This window comes from Microtus ochrogaster, linkage group LG3 (genome assembly GCF_000317375.1).
Source record: "Microtus ochrogaster isolate Prairie Vole_2 linkage group LG3, MicOch1.0, whole genome shotgun sequence".
Lineage (NCBI taxonomy): Eukaryota > Metazoa > Chordata > Mammalia > Rodentia > Cricetidae > Microtus > Microtus ochrogaster.
In genome coordinates, this window is record NC_022029.1 from 27,932,832 (window position 1) to 27,953,577 (window position 20,746).

General features: G+C 38.8%; 1 protein-coding gene across 1 annotated transcript in view; it reads right to left on the minus strand.

The window, feature by feature from the left end:
* LOC101980546 (zinc finger protein 14-like) overlaps positions 1–20,746 on the minus strand; it is a 42,834-nt gene that overhangs the window by 11,271 nt on the left and 10,817 nt on the right. Inside the window, exons 2-6 of the mRNA XM_026785854.1 lie at positions 18,774–18,900; positions 18,530–18,587; positions 16,165–17,552; positions 14,757–14,794; positions 2,230–2,328 (exon numbers count right to left, since the gene is read on the minus strand). Coding sequence (XP_026641655.1) covers positions 2,230–2,328; positions 14,757–14,794; positions 16,165–17,552; positions 18,530–18,587; positions 18,774–18,900 — 1,710 coding nt within the window. The remainder of the gene's footprint in view (positions 1–2,229; positions 2,329–14,756; positions 14,795–16,164; positions 17,553–18,529; positions 18,588–18,773; positions 18,901–20,746) is intronic.

Here is a 20,746-nt window from a genome sequence, read left to right on the forward strand (position 1 = left end):
TCCCTATCTAGCCTGGTTTGGGCTGTGCACACATCCCTATCTAGCCTGGTTTGTTTTCTATTGTTGTGATAAAGAACACAACCGGAAAGAACAACTAGGGAAGGAAAGGATTTACTTGACTTACGTGTTCTGATCACGGAAGCCAAGACAGGAACTCAAAGTAGGGCAGGTAACCGGAGGTAGGAACTGAAGCATAGCCCATGAAAGAAATACTGCTTACTGGCTGGCTTCTTGAGGCTTGCTCGGTCGGCTCTGTTGTAACACCCAGGAAACCTGCGCAGAGGTGGCCCCGCCCACAGTCAGCTGGGCCCTCTCACATCATTCTTCAACATAATAAGACTCGCCTGCCAGCAATCCTTCAATTAAGAAAGTTCCCATTTCCCAGAAGCCCCTAACTTCTGTCATCTGACTAAAGAAAAACGAAAAACAAAACCTAACCAGTAGACACCAGTATACTACCCAAACAATGCAGCTAGCAACCTTAGACCACCCCCCCACCGCCAACTTCCATTAAGCTGTACATAACAAAAGCTTCGAACAATGGGAAATAGTTTTGTTTTCTGTAAAATCAGTCCTTGGTATATTTCAATTCTTCCTTTCTGGAAAATCTCACAACTATCCCTATCCCTCCCTCCTTCCCTTATTCCATCTATCTATCTATCATCTATCTATCTATCTATCTATCTATCTATCTATCTATCTATCTATCTATCTATCCATCCATCCAGTATATGTATGTATATATGTATGTATGTATGTATGTATATGTGTGTTGTGTGTATATTCCTTTCTCCTGGAAAGAAATGGTTATCGTATGCTAATACTGTCAGTCACTGCCTTTTAATTGGCATACATTATACATATATGTACACTCCACATTAAAATTTACAATTGTGTCATTAGGCATCTCAGTTTTCTTGATGCAACTTTTTAAAGCAACACACTGGGGCTGAGGGTGCGGATCGGTTGTTACACTGCTTGACAATCATTGCTGAAAACCTGAATGTCATCCCCGGCACTGCATAAAGCTGAGCTTTGTTGCTCAGGTCTGTAATCACACTTCAGAGGTAGAGGCAGCAATGTCATAAGTTCATGGTCACCTTCTGCTATATACTTAGTTCTAAGACAAGCTGGACGCATGATAACTTGTCTCTCTTTAAAAAGAAAAGAAAAAGGAAGGAAGGAAGGAAGGAAGGAAGGAAGGAAGGAAGGAAGGAAGGAAAAAAAGAGTGGAGGGAACAGGTCTCAAATGCTTCAACTGATCAAATCAAATAAAAAATAATAATAATAGTAACTTGCAAAATAAGATGAGTGACTTGAGTGTGATCCCCAGAAGCCACATAAAAGTGAGGGGAAAACCAACAGCACAGGATTGACCTCGGACCTCTGCAAGCACGCCAGGGCCCAGGCGGCAACACCAAGTATCACACACACTTAATAGTAGTATTAATTTCAATGTACTGCACATTCAAGCTCAAAAAATATTTTCACCAGAAAGAGTCTTTGTCTCAGGCTGACTAGTCCAGACGGTCAGAAATTACTGTGTACAATGAACAAAGGAAAGAGCTGGAGATTAATTTTCTCCTAAGAACTGTATTCCAATTACATTCTGACTGGAGAACTTTGACTCCCAATTCTTTCTGTTTGGAGAAACCCACCAAAGCAAACAAAATTACGGTTACATGAACTCCCCTTCCCCCAGGCTTTTTTTTTTCTCTCACAATCAACAAGGCTAGGAAAGCTTTTTCACAATCCCACCTTTTGCCTTATAAATAATCAAGAAAAACAATTTTGACCTGTAGTATTATTAAAAGGAGACGGAGAGATCGAAAGAGAGGTAGGAAAGAGAAGCAGAGGAGAAAACCCTCCACACAGCGAGGGACCTGTGCCGAACATGCAGAAAGCCTAGGGTTCAACTGGCAGTACAAAAAGAAAACCACAAGGTGATCACAGAGGAAAACTAAAGCAGGGCAAACAGAAATGCAAGAGGCAGACAGACGGGCAACAGCGCTCACCACCCAAGATCGTCCCCAGCATAGTTTGGATTCAGCATCATCAACCTGCCAGCGCTGCAGTTTCTGCAGAGGCTCAAGCTGGAGGTACGGACTCCCCCTGGGATGAAGCCGCTTCCCAGGGAAGGGACAGGACTGGAGGCTGGTCTCCTGGTCAAAGTCGTTGTAGCGTCACAAACCTGCCACCCTCGAATCCAGACGCGCTCGGTACACTCACCATTCTCCGCTTGTGACGCATCCTGGTGTCCTCTCCTAGGAGCCTGCAGTCGGCAGGAGGGATGGCCGCCAAAGCAAACCGCCTACGACCCTCCCGCAGCTACACAGCCTCCAAGATGGCAGCAAGGGCGGAATCCCTCGATTATCTGCGCCTCTTATTGGACAGTCCATGCGGGAGAATAACAGCGTCGTTCATTGGTGAATAAAATTATCCCCGCCTCTGATACACCGAACTAAAGGGAAAACGGTTTTTCTGCGTGCCAGTGCAGCCGAAGACACAGTTGTTTTAGCTTGCTCTTCGCTAGTACAACCCTGGAACAACCTAGAGTTTCATGGCATTTAAGAAAACATTCTGTAGGTTTTTCAGTGCATGCGCTCGTTGCCTTGTGTATTCAATGGACCCTTCCTACTCCGCCCACCCCTCTCCAGCACCGAGGAAATAGTTACCCCGCTTTGCACTGGAACTTCTAGACCCCAACGAGAAAATCCAAGATATCACCTTCGAAGGAATCTTTAAATCATTCTGGGCAAAGGAACAGAAAGGAGGACCTGATGTGCAAGCTAAAGATTTAGGAATGAGGTAAAGCTAAGGCTTTCTCACACCTTGCGTTTCAATCTACCCATTTTCTGGCAAGAAAATTATAACATATCGACAAGGAATGCAATTATACAATGTCTGGAGAAAAATGGAATTGCATGCAGAAGTGTTCTACAAGAGATTCAACAGGTATGAAAAGCAACCTTTCAACTTCAAACAAAAAGGTTTTTTTTGTTTTGTTTTGTTTTTTTTTGGCCCAAGGTCTTGAGGAAATTCTACATTCAGAAGTGTAACATATTCCCAAGCTTCTAGATCACACTGATTTTCGGACCTGGAGCCCCAGTGGGTCATTCTCTAGCGATGAGGCAGAGACACTGAGCCACTGAACTCTGGGAGCTCACCCAAGTCTTCCATTGCTTCCTCTGCCATGAATTCATCTTCCAATACCTTAAAATTTACAAAAAGGAAAATGTCATCCCAAGTCAAATTATGGTTTTAGTAGAACACACTTGAGATCCCAGCGCTCTAGAGGCAGAGACGTGTGGATTTCTGTGAGATCAAGGTCAGCCTGGCCTATGAGGCAAGTTTCAGGACAGCCAGAGCTGTTACACAAAGAAAACCTGTCTTGAAAAACAAAAACAAGAAAGAGAAAGAGAGAGGAGAGAGAGGGAGAGGGAGAAAAAGAGAGAGAGATCATTTAACTCCAGAATTTTTGTGTTTAGTTTTTGTCTGGGTACCTTCTATTGATGAGAGACGAGTATTGAAATCACCCGCTATCACTGTGTTAGGGGCAATATGTGATCTAAGATATAATGCTATTTCTTTTATGAAACTGGGTGCCCCTGTGTTTGGTGTATAAATGTTTAGAATTATATCCTCTTGTTGGGTTTTTCCTTTAATATATATATAAAGTGTCATTCCCCCATCTCTTCTGAGTAACTTTAATTTGAAGTCGTTTTGCCAGATATTCGAATAGCTAGGCCTGCTTTGTTCTTAGATCCATTTGCTTAGATTACCTTCACCATACTTTTATTTTAAGGTAATGACCATTCATGATGGTGAAGTATATTTCTTAGAGTCAGCAAAAAGATGTATTATTGCTTATTATAAATTATATATTATAAATTATTCCTTAGCAGTGTTTATTAATTCCTGTTATTTTATTGTTGTGGTCTTGTTTTCTTAGACCTCTTTTGGTTAACTGTTCCAAGAGTATTCTTTTTCTTTCCTTCAGTGGGTTTAATATTCTCTTTAAATTCAAATATAATTCTCTTCTAGGATCTTCTGTAGAGATGATTTAGTGGATATGAATCTCCCAAGTCTATTTTTTTTAATTTTATATGTCTTTTGTCTGCATGTATGTCTGTGCACCACACATGTGACTGCTGGCCCTACAGGCCAGAAGAGTACAGCAGTCCCTTTGGAAGTGGAATTACAGGTGGCTGTGAACCGCCTTGTGAGTACTGAGAATTACATCCATATCCCCTAGAAGAGTAGCCAGTGCTCTTATCCCCAGAGCCACTCTTCCAGCCTCCCTTTGAATATGTTTTTGCTTCTTTCTCCTTTCTTGATTATGACTGATAGTTTTGCTGGGTATAGTAATTTGGATTGACATTTCAGAACTTATAAATATCAATTCAGGCCATCCTAGCTTTAAAAATCACCATGAAAACCAGGTATTATTTGATGGGTTTGCCTTTAAATGTGACTTGAGTTTCCTCTCTTAGTGTTTCAACAGCCTTTCTTTGTTTTGTACACTTAGTATTTTGATTTAGTCTTGTATTGTGGGGAATTTCTGTTCTGGTCCTCTCTATTAGGTGTTCTATGTGCTTCTTGTACCTTAAAAAACATCTTTCTTTTTTTAAAGTATTTATTTATTTGTTATGTATACAATATTCTGTTTGTGTGTATGCCTGCATGCCAGAAGAGGGCATCTTTAGGAAAGTTTTCTTCTATAATTTTGTAGAAAATACTTTCTGCACCTTTGCCATAGATTTCTTCTCCTTATTTCTATTAGGCTTTTTCATAGTGTCCCAGATTCCCTGAATGTTCCTTTCTTTCACAGGTCTAACATTTGACTGAGAGATCCATTTCTTCTATCTTGTCTTTAAGACCTGATAATTTCTCTTTTTCTTGATTCAATTTGTTGGTGAGGCTTTCCTCTGAGCTTTGTGTTTGAATCCCTGGGTTTTTCATTCCAAGTTTCATTTGTTTTGCTTTTGTCAAAGGTTATATTTCCTTAATAAATCATATTTTTGCTTTAATTATTTCATTCAACTGTTTGGGTTTCCATGGCCTTCATTCAAGCATTTATTTATAACAATCCTTCTTGAGCTCTTTGAACATATTTATAATTGTTATTTGGAAATCTTTGTCTTGTGTATCAGTTAAGTTGCTTTTCTTGGGGAACATTACAATGGGGGTGCTAGTTTTTGGAGGAGACATTGTTTTGGTTGTTCATGCTTTTTGTGTTTTGTGATGAGATTTAGACATTTGTTGTAATTTGTGGTATTTCAAAATACATATACCTGCGCCTTACCTTTGTTGGATGAAGGTTTGGATCTTTGCTGTCACCCAAACCTGTCAGGTTGTGGACAGCTGAATGATACTTTTCAGTCTTAAAACTATTCTGGGCTTCCAGGTGAGGTTTCCAGGTTGACACAATAGGTAGGGTGACTGATAGGCAGGCAAGTGAGGGGGAAACTGGATCCTAGCATCTCTAACTAGGGCTCACATGGTTGAGCCCAGCAGTAGATGGGGCGGCTATCTGTCAGCAGACCACTGGAATGTCACTGGGATTCCACATGGTCTCAGGTAGATGCAGTAAGTGGGGTAGCTGATAGGCATGCAGGTATGGAAATGGACTGGCTTGGACTGGCTCTCCCTTTCAGGTTTTTAAGGAAACTATAAGGAGCAAACGCTGTCACATTGTGGTCACAAACAAATGGTTTCTCCAGAGTATTTCCTTTATGAATTTCAACATACCTACATTTTCTGAAAGCTTTCCCACTTTCTTTATATTCATGGTGAGTTCCTAAGTGTGATGGTTCATGACCCTTATCAAATGTGAGGTGCCTATTGACTTCATTGCATAACTTACTTTCATAAGCTTTATTTCCAGTATGAAACTGTTTTATGGCTCTAAAATCAGTAAGAAGAACTGAAGAGTTTTCTACACTCCATACATTTACAGGTACTTTCTAAATATGGCTCATTCTCATGTTGGTATTTGATATAAACTCTGAGTAGTAAATAGATAAATGATCAATGAAAATATCTACAAACAGATGAGTAATACATGGTTTGTTGGCTAGTTTTATGTCAACTTTACACAAGCTGAGATCATCTGAGAGGAGGGACGTTCAACTTAGAAATTACCTCCATAAAACTGAGCTGTAGGCATTTAAGAAAAATCATGGTATTTTCTTAGTGATTGATGTGGATGGTCCAGCCCAGTGTGGGTGGTGCCACCCATAGCCTGGTGGTCCCAAGTGCTATAAGAAAGTAAGATGCATGCTGGGCAGTGGTGGCACACACCTTTAATACCAGCACTCAGGAGGCAGAGGCAAGAGGATCTCTATGAGTTTGAGGCCAGTTTGGTCTACAAACTGAGTTTCAGCAGGATAACCAAGACTACTTGTCTCAAAAAGCCAAAACAAACAATAAAAAAGAAGGATGAAAAAACCATGAGCAAACCAGTGACCAGTAGTCCTTCATGACTTCTATAACAGTTCCTGTCTCCTGGTTCCTGCTTTGTCAGCTTTCAATGGTGAACCATGATATGGAAGAGTAAAGGAATAAACTCTTTCCTCCCCAAGTTGCTTTTGGCTATGATGTTTCACCACAATAGAAACCCAAACTAAGATACAAGGTATCTTAGAGGAAAAAGTTTTCATGTTCACACTGTGCTTTGGTCTGTGTTAGGTCTCTCCACATTGACTACTTTAAATGTGTTCATAAAAACTCTGTTATTTGAGGTCTATAAAATATGAGAAGCACATTAGTGCAATTTTATGTATTAATGATTGATGAGAACTATTGTTTTATTTCCAACAGGAATGCATAAACCTGAAAGGATGAAATGTCACTCAGACTTCCACATCAGCTATTATCAAAACACATCTAATACTATTTCTATTTAGCATTTTACATGTTGCTCAAAAAAGAAATGCAAGGGAGCAATACATTAGTATATTTAGAAATGCTTGCATATTAATAATAAGATATCTTGAAGATGAGTCCTCACACCAAAATTCGTTTAGCATTTCATCTATGACAATATGCTACTTGCTTCCCTCATGTTGTCCCTCTGTATGCTCGAATATCTGTCGGATTTTCCAAGAGGATGCCTACCTGATCAGAACCCAAAATACTTGACACCAAGATTTGGTAGTGAGCTCATCTAACAACAACATGTAATTCACCAGGCAAGTGTGTGTACTCAGATAAATGAGCATGTCTTTACATAAAGAATCTGGATTCAATGCCATTCACATCAAAACTCCAAAGTGATTTTTCACAGAAATTGAAAAAAAAAAACCTAAAATGCATTTGGAAGCACAAAAAGTCCCTTATAGCAAAAGCCACCCTGAAGACAAAGGATAACGTGGGAAGCATCATCAGAGCTGCTTTCAAGGTATATTAGAACATCACAGTAGTAAGAATACCAAGGTGCTGACATAAAACAGAAGATCCCAACATAATCCCATGAAACCACAGCCATCCGATCAGGCAAAGATGCATGAACAGTGGAGTCAGCAGCACATGCAGGACAGTGGAGGAGTGAGCTCACAATCACGGCCCACGGAGAATGTGATGGTGGAGAGATGCTGGAGACTTGGATGTAAGACAGAGAATTACAAGTCCCACCATTGCAATTCAGTGAAAGGAAATAATCAGAATAAGCAATAGTTGCTATTCCAAGAAAAGACAAGATGAAAATAAATTCAATAACTTGAATGTCTGCCAAGAAGAAACAAATGAATGCACAGTGCAGTGTGGGCTCCTCTGAACAGAAACGATCTCAACTGTTTTTTCAAATGAAATGATGGACTGCGGAAACGTTTAGCAGATCTACCAGCCACGCTTCGGGCTTATGTGAGACGTGGGAAGAGGGCAAGGCTGCGGTGTGACCTCGGAGCCTGGAGTAGCTATTGTTTACAATTCTATCTGTGGTTAGTGAGAATGCCTGGGTAACTGCTTTCCCCCTCCCTGACAATGGCACCTGAAGAACAGGTAGGTGGAGAGTGACAGACTGGCCTGGAGATAAAACCAAGTGTTTCATGAACATGTTTGGGAAATATGTATACCTTCAGGACAAAGAAGCGTAAGGATGGCAAACATGCCTGGAGCCGATTGCCTGAGGCGGTTCTCCTGAAGAGTTACAACGTGCAGGGCCACTGTGGGAACTGAGAAATCCAAAGTTGACCTCTGTACCACGGGGCTAGGAGAGCAATCCAAGGACAAATTGTTTAAAATCCTCTGGGCTCCCATCCAAGTACTAACCAGGCCTGACCCTGCTTAGCTTCCGAGATCAGACGAGATCGGGCGCGTTCAGGGTGGTATCACTGCGTAGCCACAAAATGGTTCTAACAGTTTGAGTTGGGGCACTGAATTGTACTTCTTTCAGCACCAGGAATTTCTACATGGAATGGCATTGGGAGGGAAGTTTTACGTTTATACATATTTTAACTAATTTTACTTTTATTACACTTCAGCGTTCGTTTAGATTTTCTGAGACAGTCCCACTATGTAGCTATAGCTAGCTTGGAACTATGAAACAGGGTTGGCCTCAAATTTGGAGACTGCCTGCCTCTTCCTCTTAGTGCTCTGATTTAAGTTGTACCATCACACTTGACTTATAATGGATTTTTTAATCTTTACTCTTGCATAAATCTCTTAACGGTCTGCCTTTAGCTTTTATGCTTTTCAAAACATCTTAAAGGAGTTTTGGTAGGGCTGGAGAGAAGGCTCAGCAGTTGAGACACAGGCTGCTCTTCCAGAGGTCCCGAGTTCAATTCCTAGCAACCATGTGGTGGCTCTCAACCATCTGTAATGAGATCTGGTGCCCTCTTCTGGTCTGGCTGGCAGACATACATGCAGACAGACATTGTCTTTCTACTTTCTACTATTCTTCCTACTACAAACCATATACTCTCCCCCTCATTCCTACCTCATTTTCTCTCTCCATCCTTCACACTCATTTTTACTTTTCAACTATTACTCTCCATGGCCTGAGAAACCCTTACCTTCGTGGAACCAAACCTCTCCATTTTCTCTTTTTGTCTACTTTGTCAGCCTTATTCTCTCAGCTCGTCGACTTCCCTTGCACATCTAAACTTAGTAACTAATACTTACTATAAACCATACTATCCTTGTTCCGATACATACAGAATTTAAAGGCAGCAATTTTTGTGGTTGTTTGAAATAAGGCCTCAACATATAGCCCTGACTGGCCTGAACTATGTAGATCAAGCTGACACTGAACTCACAGAGATCTGCCTACTTCTGCATCCCAAGTGCTGGATTAAAGACACGTGCCACTAACTGTTACATCTGGCTGCACCACTGTTTTCTAACATGACTTGCCTGATGATCTTTTCCAGCAAACTGTAGTTGTTTCTGCAGCTGGAGTGGTACTGAGGATCATGACTCAAGGACTCTTTAGTACATGGTCTGTTTAGGTACTAACCTACAACCAGTACACTGATTAACAAATCCCAGCCTCTACTAAAAACCAGCTCCCTTTACAAACTGTAACTATTCAATTGAAAGAAGATGGCAGCTGAGGGGAGTGAGAATCCAACCAACAAGATAACCGGAGATATGGAAATCCCAAAGCACAAACATAAGGGATCATGGTAGAATGAACCTCTTGGAAAATGTCAAATCCAAGGCACTGGATTCCAATGAGAGTGAATCAGATGAAATCAAAGTACTCCAAAAGACAATCAATCATAAGAATGCCTAACCAAAGGGAGGGGGGGCAACAACAAAACAAAACAGATACAAACCAATAAAATCCTGAATAAAAGAATACAAGTAAGTGTACCCCAATAAAACTGGGGATTTCTTTGAAGATATGAAAGAGGGATTCAATAGCTGTATAAAAACTAAGAACATTAAAATCTTATGAATGAAGAGGTCATCAAGTCAAAAACTCAGTAAAAAGCCACAAGGACTAGCAAGAGGCTCAGTGGGTAAGGCCACTTACCACCAAGCCTGATGAACTGAGTTTGAACCCTAGAACCCATAGAGTAGTAGAATAGAACTGATTCCTCTGACTTCTACACATCCATAGTACCACACTCACACCCACATATAAACACAAATAAATAAACAAACAGAGCCTGGAGAGATGGCACAGAGGTAAAGAGTACTGGCTGCTATTCCAGGGGTCCTGAGTTTAATCCCCAGCAAACTACATGGTGGCTCACAACCATCTATAATGGAATCTGATGTCTTCTTGCAGCCTCCATATGTAGATAGAGCACTCATATTCATAAAACAAATATTTTTTTAAAAAAAGAAACAAACCTAAAGAAAGTTTTAAAACCTACAAAAATAATATAGATCAAATAGAAGATAGTATCAACTTTAGAAGACGTGAATGAGCACACTTAGACACTAATGAGGAGAAAACAAAAAAAGATGAACAGAGCATGTAAGATCAGCTCCCACCCAAAATAGATTACATTCATGAAGCATGAGGATATAGGAAAACATCAAACTATGGCGAAAGTAACACACTCTGTGAAACTGTAGCAGGAAATTACCTAAAACAGGGAGAAATTACTATTCTGACTCAGGAAATATTTAGGATACAAACTGAAAAGATGGGAAAGCGCCTACATATACCATATTACATATAAAACATTAGCATGGAGAATAAAAAATAACAATGGGAAAAGTTCCATGAAAAAAAAACAGTTTTTAATATTAGAAATTTCTCAACAGAAACACAAAAAGTCAGATGTTTTCCATGATCTGATAGAAAGTAGCAGCTGGGAGGTGGTGATGCACACCTTTATCCCAGCACTCAGGAGGCAAAGGCAAGGTGAATCTGAGTTTGAGGCCAGTCTGGTCTACAAAGTGAATTCCAGGACATCCAGGGCTACACAAGAGAGACCCTGTCTGGGGAAGGGGGGAGTAGTTACTGGAGCAATGAGATGATTCAACCGGTAAAGGCACTTGCTAGGCAAGCCATCATGATGGCCTGCATTCCATATCTAGAACCCACATAAAAGCAGGAGAAAACCTGTTCTGGCCACCACATGTGTACCTTGACATGCTTATCCATGCAGACACACATACTATAAATGAACACACATATACATATGGTAATTCTGAAATTTTTTTCAAAAATACAATTGCAAGAAAATGTTCATAAAACTTATCTATAAAAATTGTAAGATACTTGAAAACGTAATTCAGCAACACATAAAAACCATCATTCACAAACAGGTTAGCATTATCCCAGGAATTTATAGTCAATATACACAATATAATATACACAATATACACAATAAAATGCAGTATATCACATACATTAATTTAATATAGAAATCATAAGATCACACCAACAGCAGAGGTTTACTTTTTCCCATTCAAATATTTTATCAAAATCAGCACCCATGATTAAAGTCCTGAAAAAAGTAGAAATAGAAAGAACATCCCTCATATAATAAAAGCAACATAGAACAATTAGCAAACATTATAACAAATAAAAAAGTAAAAGAAATTTCATTAAAGGAAAAGACAACGGTGTCCATTTTCTCCAGTATTAATTCAACAAAGTGTAAGATATCTTGTGTAGACCAATAATAAAAAGGAAGTAAATAAAGTGAATATAATAAGGGAAAGCCAGTATATCCTGAATGCACACAATATCAGATAAGAAACCCTAAAGGCTGCAACGGAAAAGTTAGAAATGCTTTAGTAAAACATTCAACAAAATCCTAGAATACAGACTCAAATGCATGGCCGGGGGAAATGGTTCAATGGGTAAAAGTACTTGCTGTGCAAACCAGATATTGGAATTTCAAATTTTATGTTAAAATGTTTGGTACATTTAGAATTCATTATTTTATGCAAAGAGAGAAGTTCTAATTTTACTGATTATAAATGTGAATATCCATTTTGGTAGCATCCAGCTTTTAGTAACTACTCTACAACTGTATTATAAATAGTACAATAAAGCTGCAAAGGGGCTACAGAATGCAGAGCAACCTGCAGAAATGAGAAATAAGACATTTCGTGCTACTATTTGTTTTGTCTAGTTGGAATATTTTCATCCTTTAAGTGAAAACAGGAATCATTTGATTAGAAACAAATGAAATGCAAATGAAGCTGAGTAAATCATCTATACACTATTTCATTAACCTTTATTTTGATTTTTTTCTTGTTTGACAGTAGTGGGCATCAAAGCCAAGGTCATTCACATTGGAGAAATGTTCAGAAACTGATTTTCAACAGTAGCTTTATTTCCATCTCACAAATATTTGTCCAGTGTTTACTCACCACACCTCAATTTTCTCACCAAAACTGTCAACACTAGCACTGCAACAATTAGTCTTCTTGTAACAATATAGACAGAGCAAAGAATCCTTCAACTTTGCATGCTTAATTCTGAGTGCTGGCATGTGAAGGATACTTGAAAACTACCATCTAATATCTATATTATATATGTGTGTATGCACATACCTATGTACATATAGATAACATTATATTTTACATATGTGTATCTACGTACGCATAATTAAATGTAGATACCCAAAGAGGTAAGAAGAGGGTGCTACATGCTAGAGTTACATGAAGTTGTGAGAAAACTTATATAGTTGGGAACTCATCTCTGGCCCTCTGCTAAGCCATCTCCCCAGGCCACATAATGCATATTTTCGAAGAAAATATGGTGCGGGAGAATTGTCTGTATTCTGTTAATCATGTTTTAAATAAATGCTGATTGGCTGATAGCCAGGCAGGAAGTATAGGCGGGACAACCAGACAGGAAGTAGAGGTGGGGCAATGAGAACAGGAGAATTCCAGGAAGAAGGAAGCTCTCCTTAGTCCTGCCAAGACCACAGAAGAAGCAAGATGTGACCTGCCCCACTGAAAAAGGTTCTGAACCGTGTAGCTAACATAGATAAGAACAATGGGTTAATATAAGTTATAATAGCTAAAACCAAGCCTGAGCTAATAGGTCAATCAGTTTATAATATTATGGAGACCTCTGTGTGATTTTCTTTGGGGCTGAATGGTGCGGGAATTGGGCAGGACAGAAACCCCAACAAACAGGTGCTCGTGTTACAATAAGTTTTTTTTTTTTTTACAAGATAAGTTATTTTTCATTATTATTGATTTTTATTGAGCTCTACATTTTTCTCTGCTCCCATTCCTGATTCTCCCCTCCCCTTCAACTTTCTCCCAAGGTCCTCATGCTCCCAATTTACACAGGAGATCTTGTCCTTTTTTACTTCCCATGTAGATTAGATCTATGTATGTCTCTCTTAGGGTCCTCATTGTTGTCTAGGTTCTCTGGGATTGTGATTTGTGGGCTGATTTTCTTTGCTTTATGTTTAAAAACCACTTATGAGTGAATACATGTGATAATTGTCTTTCTGTGTCTGGTAACCTCACTCAAAATGATGTTTTCTCTTTTTAAATAAAATATTTATTTATTATGTATACAATATTCTGTCCATGTGTATGCCTACAGGCCAGAAGAGGGCACCAGAACCCATTACAGATGGTTGTGAGCCACCATGTGGTTGCTGGGAATTGAACTCAGGACTTTTGGAAGAACAGGCAATGCTCTTAACCTCTGAGCCATCTCTCCAGCCCCAAAATGATGTTTTCTAGCTCCATCTATTTAGCTGCAAAATTCAAGATGGCATTACTTTTTTTCTGCTGTGTAGTACTCCACTGTTTAAATGTACCACACTTTCCTTATCAATTCTTCAGTGGGGGGACATTTAGGTTTTTTCCAGGTTCTGGCTATGACAAACAATGCTATGAACATAACTGCGCATATGTCCATATGGCATGACTGAGCATCCTTTAGATATATACCCAAAAGTGGTATTATTAGGTCTTGAGGAAGGTTGTTTTCTTATTTTCTGAGAATTCGCCACACTGACATCCAAAGGGGCTGTACCAGCTTGTGTTCCAACCAGCAATGCAGGAGTGTTCCCTTTACCCTACAACCTCTCCAGCATAAGTTGTTATCAGTGTTTTTTATTTTGGCCAGAAAAACATAAGCTTTATTGGAAACAATGGTGATAGTTCTATGTTCTACATGCTATTTCTTCTATTTCTAGAAGGCTATGTTCATTACAAGCCTTATACTGAGGAAACATAAACATACTTGTCATTAATAGACATTAAGAGGCAAGAGATTATAAATAATTGACATAAAACATAATGGACTAACCAGTATGTTTATATAATTTATTTATAGGTATGTCTCATGAATACATTACCAACCTTAGACTTACATCACCTCAGTGCAAATAGTTTCTTTATACATTTTCTGTTGTTGCTCTTTCAAAGAGTGTCTTATTGGTCTTCAATAGAGGGCTCAAGCTATTCTGCTTCAGCATTCTATGGAGTGCAAGGACCATAAGCAAAACCAGGTATAAGTTACTTGCCAACCATATTTTCAAAAGTAAAATGATGATGATGAAAAAAAATCAAGATTTCTTGTTTGAGAATAGACCAATGATTAAAAATAATACACCTACAATATTATTAGATTGACTTGTTTTATTCCAAGCACATTTAATAGCTTCAACTGTGGAGGCCCATAAATGTGAGCCTATTTCAACCTCATGTGATGGTCACAGAGCTCGGAGGTTGCTAAAATTGTTGACAAGAACCAGAGCTACACATACTGACTCAGGATGTGGTTACTTGGTACTTTTGACACTAAGATGATCCATACAGATATATCCACTCCACCCTGACAGATGGTCAGGATATGCAAGCATACTTACCTTCAGGATACTTGGTCTTGGTCTAGGGTGGCTTCTGCCTAAAAACAGAATGCTTTGATGTCTCAGTGTTAAAGAACTCTTTTGTTGCCTTCTTCCCCCTTTCGTGTTGGGGTATAAAACATAGGCGATTTCAGTATTCACTGGAACTCCCTTCTGATTCTATCCTTTGTTTTCTGTTCTCTTATTACTTGTATTCACATCTTCATAGTCTTTACTCATTTTTCTGATCCCCATGTCCCTATCTTGGCAAGTGGTATTTTTGTCAAGGTTGGTCCCTGACATTCAACTTCTGGCACTTCCTCCTTAAATGCAGCAATATTATATTTAAAATCACTTTGCCTGGGTCTGGAGAGATGGCTCAGCAGCTAAAAGCCCTGGCTGCTCTTACAGAGGACTGGGGTAAGGATTCCCTGCACCTATGACAGCTCACAACCATCTGCAACTTCAGTTCCAGCATGCTCTTCAGAACTTCACTGGCACTGCACAAACATGGTGCAGGCAATAAGCCCATACATAAAAATTAATACTTTGTTCATTCAGGTTCAGAATGTTTGTTCAATTGATAAATAAAATGGATCCCAGGATAGGGCACCGAATAATCTGTCCCAAACAGCACTAAACTACACACTGGGCTGGGCTTAGGGAAGTCTAAGCACAGCAGATGTTTACTGACTCATGGGTGAGCTAAGACAGTCAACTTTTCACATGAGAAATTTATTGTGGCTTACATTTTCCAAATGTTTATTACTAATTCCATGTAATAAGAAAAAAAACTATACAAAAATTATATAAAGACACAGGCAATATCATAAGTTAGACTTTTTAATAAGTTTTCTGATGAATTGCTTTGGTATACATATGTTCTCTGTGTTATGAGACACACTGACATAAGTTTGGCAAAACAGAACATACTTATGTAAATCATCAAGTTTTTAAAAAAAAGCATTCAGAACTTACTGTATCTCTTTCAAATGGTTTATTTTAAGAAATATTCAACACAAATTAATCTTTGATATCTTCACATTACTTTCATAAAACTCAACCATATGAGAAATTTTTCATAAATTTTATCTTATTGGTAAAAACACAACTTTCTTATATTTACAATTTCATTTAGTTGTAATTGGTTTTTAAGCCTCTCAAGCTGTGTTAAAATCCAGTAAATAGCACAGCCTTCATTTAATACTGCAATTGTCTAGCCTCTACTTTCTCATTGCTCAAATGAAAGGCACAGACCAGCATGCCTGGTGTACAGGGTCTCATCTCACAGAAACCTGTCTACAAGAACCAAAATTATACTTCTGTAGCTCTTATAGTCTAGTATCTCTCCACTTTCTTTTTTCATACATCAAAATAAAAGTTCATGTCAGACAGTCCCATGCTTCACATTAGTAGAAATATTATCCACTAAGTTTTTCACTGTGAGTTCTTTCATGTCTGAGGAGGTAAGTGGAACAGGTAAATGCTTTCCCACACTGCTTACATATATACGGTTTTTCTCCAGTGTGATTTTTTTCATGTATTAGAAGGGATTTAGAAAAAGTGAATGTTTTCCCACATTGAACACACATGTATGGTTTCTCTCCAGTGTGAGTTCGTTCGTGACTATAACAATCATCACGTTGGATAAAGGCTTTCCCACATTGCTTACATACATAAGGTTTTTCTCCAGTGTGAATTCGTTCATGTCTTCTCAAAGAAGTTCCCTGAGTGAATGATTTCCCACACTGCTTACATACATAGGGTTTTTCTCCACTGTGAGATCTTTCATGTATGTGTAGGGATCTGGGGAAACTGAAGAGTTTCCCACACTGCACACACATATATGGTTTCTCTCCAGTGTGGATTCTTTCATGCTTGTGACATCCAGTGGCATAAGCAAAGGCTTTTCCACAATGCTTACATACATAGGGTTTTTCTCCACTGTGAGATCTTTCATGAATGTGAAGGTATGCAGAGCATTTAAAAGCTTTTCCACACTGCTTACAAACACAGGGCTTCTCTCCAGTGTGAATTCTTTCATGATAATAACAAGCACTGGAGTAGGTGAAAGCCTTTCCACAATGTTTACACACAAAAGGTCTCTCTCCAGTATGAATTCTTTCGTGAATGAGAAGTTGGCAGGAACGAAGAAATGCTTTCCCACACTGTTTACAAGCATAGGGTTTCACTCCAGTGTGAGTTCTTTCATGATTGTAACAGGTTCTACGATCAATGAAGGCTTTTCCACAGTGTGTACAAACATAAGGTTTCTCACCAGTGTGGATTCTTTCATGTTTGTGAAGTTGTGAGGGACGACTAAATGCTTTTCCACATTGTTTACACGTGTGACGTTTCTCTTGAATATGACTTTTTTCATGCCAGAGAAGGCTACAGGAATCACTCCATGCTTTCCCACACTGTTTACAAACATATGATTTCTCTTCGGTGCAATTTCCTTCATAATCGTGATCAGAAGTGAAACTCCTACAGGCTTCATTAGATTGTTTGCTTTCATAAGGTTTCTGTCTCATAGGAGGACTTTTATGCATTCGAAGTAACTCAGAATAAGTGAAATCCTTCCAACATTTCTTAAATTTAAAAGCCTTCTCCATATGCTCCTGATACTGGTATGGTTTCTCTACAGTTTGACCTTTGGCATGTGTGTCTGAGGAAAAATGAGCAATGAAGTCTCTTTCACAGTCAGTTATTGCAGGAGGCATTTTCTCATTCACAATACGCTCTGGGCTCTGTCGGTGGGCTTCTCCATTCTGACTACCGTGATCATATTTACTGAGCCTCTCAACCACCAGGGTTCTGAAAAAAATAAGAGTAATATTAATTATACTAAGAGGTTGTGGCAGGAGGAAAGCCTGCTCGAGGCCCAACTGGACTACACAAAAAGAACCTTTCCCAAAGAAAGAAATAAGAGTATTGACTCAATTTCCTAAGAATGTATAAACTTTGGGGAGGTGGTGTAGGAGGTCCTTCTGTCTATGTGTTGCTCTTATTGGTTAATGAATAAAGAAACCGTCTTGGCCTGTAATAGGGCAAAAGAACAGAGCTAGGTGGGGAAAACTAAAGTGAATGCTGGGAGAAAGGAGGCGGGGTCAGAGAGATGCCATTTAGTCCCACCAGAGACAGATGCCAGAACTTTAGCCAGTAAGCCACAGCCACGTGGCAATACACAGATTAATAGAAATGGGTTAAACTAAGAAATTTAAGAGTTAGTCAATAAGAAGTTAGAGCTAATGGGCCAAGCCGTGATTTAACTGATATGGTTTCTGTGTGATTATTTCGGGTCTAAGCTAGCCAGTTGGCCTGGAACCAATAAGTGGCCTCCTCCCACTACAGGGAGATGAGATGGCTCAGTAGATAAAGGCATCTGCTGGCAAGTCTGAAGACCTGAGTTTGAACCCTGAGATCTGCAAAGAGGGAAGGAGCCCATCCCTGAGGGTTATCCTCTAACCTCCACAACTGTACCACTTTAAGCATGCATGCACCAATGCACACAGACACAAATAAATACACATTTTAAAAAAGAGAATCAGTATGAATATTAAAGGGTTAAACATTTAACTAGAGGTCCTGAGGATGGCAATACAATCAAATAAGGCTCTGTAATCCTTCAGATATTACACAAACATTAACTGTATATGACACTAAGCCAATAAGCAGTTGAACATTCATAAGGCAAATGGTTTTTATTATGGCATCTTTCAATATTCTAAGTGCTCAAGATTTTCTTTCACCACCAGATACTTGATGCATATCTTTCTGTAATGGTAAATTACCTCAGGTTTCCCTTATACTTCTGGTACTCCTCTTCAATATCTTCTTCTTCTGTTTTCCCTAAAAGTACACCCAAAAAAAATTATGCAAAGATTTATTCAAAATTACACTTTTCTGCTATAATATGATCAAGCATGTGACATAACAACACTGTTCTTTCACTTTTTAAAATCATGCAACTACACAGATGAACAAGAAACAACTGTGATGATCAAAGTAAAGGAATCTGAGTGGTTTTGAATTTACCTATGGAGAGCAGGTTCATAAAGGTTTCCTTCATCACATCTCTGTAGAGCTTCTTTTGACTAGAATCCAACATAGTCCACTCTCCTAGAGTGAAGTTCACGGCCACATCTTCAAAGGTCACTGGCTCCTACAATAATCCACACACATTTACAGGAAGAATAGTGGAAAAGCACAGGTGATACATAGTCACACGACTAGTTTACTTCACGCTTTATTCCTCAAAAGTCACTGTGTATCTGGTTGCCCCCTTTCATTCCTACCTTCTAACCTTTACTTTTCCCATTCCACTTCAGGTGTGTTTTCTACACGCAGAATACACTATATACTACTTACCCTTCTTCACTCCTGCTTAGTTATAAATGATGGTGGCTAGAGTTCAAAACATTTTACTGAAAATGACAAGATCCATTTCTTTTCTTTTAAGATGTATTTATGTGTGTGTTTACAGGTTAGTATGCCGTGCAACTGCAGATGGCATTAGGACACACACCCCTCCCCCAAAGCTAGAATTTATGAGCTATGGGGCACATATGCTGGAAATCAAATGGTCTTCTAGAAGAATGGTTAGCTCTCAAAGCCATCAGGTCATCTCCCCAGTCCCTAGTACAATACAATTTACCATAGAGTTTACATGTGTGTATGTGTACAGACATATACATAAATCACACACTAACATATACAATTTAATAAACAAACCGATCAAAATTTATCAGCTTATTTACTGATATTTTGTAATGATATTTTGTTTGTAGTCTAACCAATCAAGCTTACCTGAAGATCAGAGTGCTGAGCTAAGCCATTAGTTAGCCATAGAGGCCAGGCAGTGGTGGCACACACCTTTAATCCCAGCACTCGCTGATTCTCAATGTAGTTCTAAGATTGGCACAATGATTAAAGATCTTAAATAGACTGTCATGTTATGCCTTTGCTGGTCACTTGAACTTCAAAAGTATGATTATTTAATTTGTCTGCTTATATAGATTTCAACTTTAATGCTTCCTCTGCTGAGTTCTTTATATACTCTAGGTATTACTCCCTCTCAGATGTCACCTAGTAGAATACTTCCCATTCTATAAATTGTCCCTTCATGCATTTCCATTGCCAGGCAGAAGTTTTTTCCATTTGATGAAATCCAATTAGTGACTCCACGCTTCTGAGTTCTACTCTGACAACCACTCTGTACCTCCGTCTGCTGTATTTGCTCTCATCTTTTCAGAGTCCAGAGGATACACATTGAGTTAATTATTGCATGAGTGAAGGTACGGGTAAATTCTACTATTCTTTTAATGAGTAACCAGCTTTTTTTACTTTTATAGCATCAAAAACCAAAATCTTATCTTCAATACTTTTATTTCTTTACATCTTTTTTGGGGTAATTGAATTGCTAGGGTCATCTGCTTTGTGGTTCTATTTACTTGGAATTTCATCCTTTCTCTTTTACTCCTTGCAAGTTTCAGGAAATTAACATTTTTGTGGAAAAGAATAAAAAATTTAAAGTCAATTGAATAGAATATAACAGCTTATAAAATACGCTTGGATAAGCAGAATAAAGACTATGTGGAGCTTGCAATCATCAAAATATAATCAAATATCAATAGACAAACCAAAAAATTAGCATCACCACAACAACCATGATCCTTGAGACAGGATTATGAATCAAAACCTAATTTTTTCATAATATTTTTATTGATTATTTGGAAATTTCACATCATGAACACCAAGCACATTCACTTTCTGCTGCTCCCTGGGCTGCCCCTCAACCCTTAGAACCCCTCCCCCCAAAATAAAAAGTGGAAGAAAGTTTTTAAAAGAAAAAGTAAAGTTCAATTTATATTGCCCAAATACTCACTGGAGTACGGTCGAACTCCCTGTGGCCAGCCTCTTAAAGAAAATGGATTCCTTCCCCACTCACATGCCCACCAGAAGCAATCAGTTCTAGAGAACTACACTTCAGCATCTTTATCACAATTTTT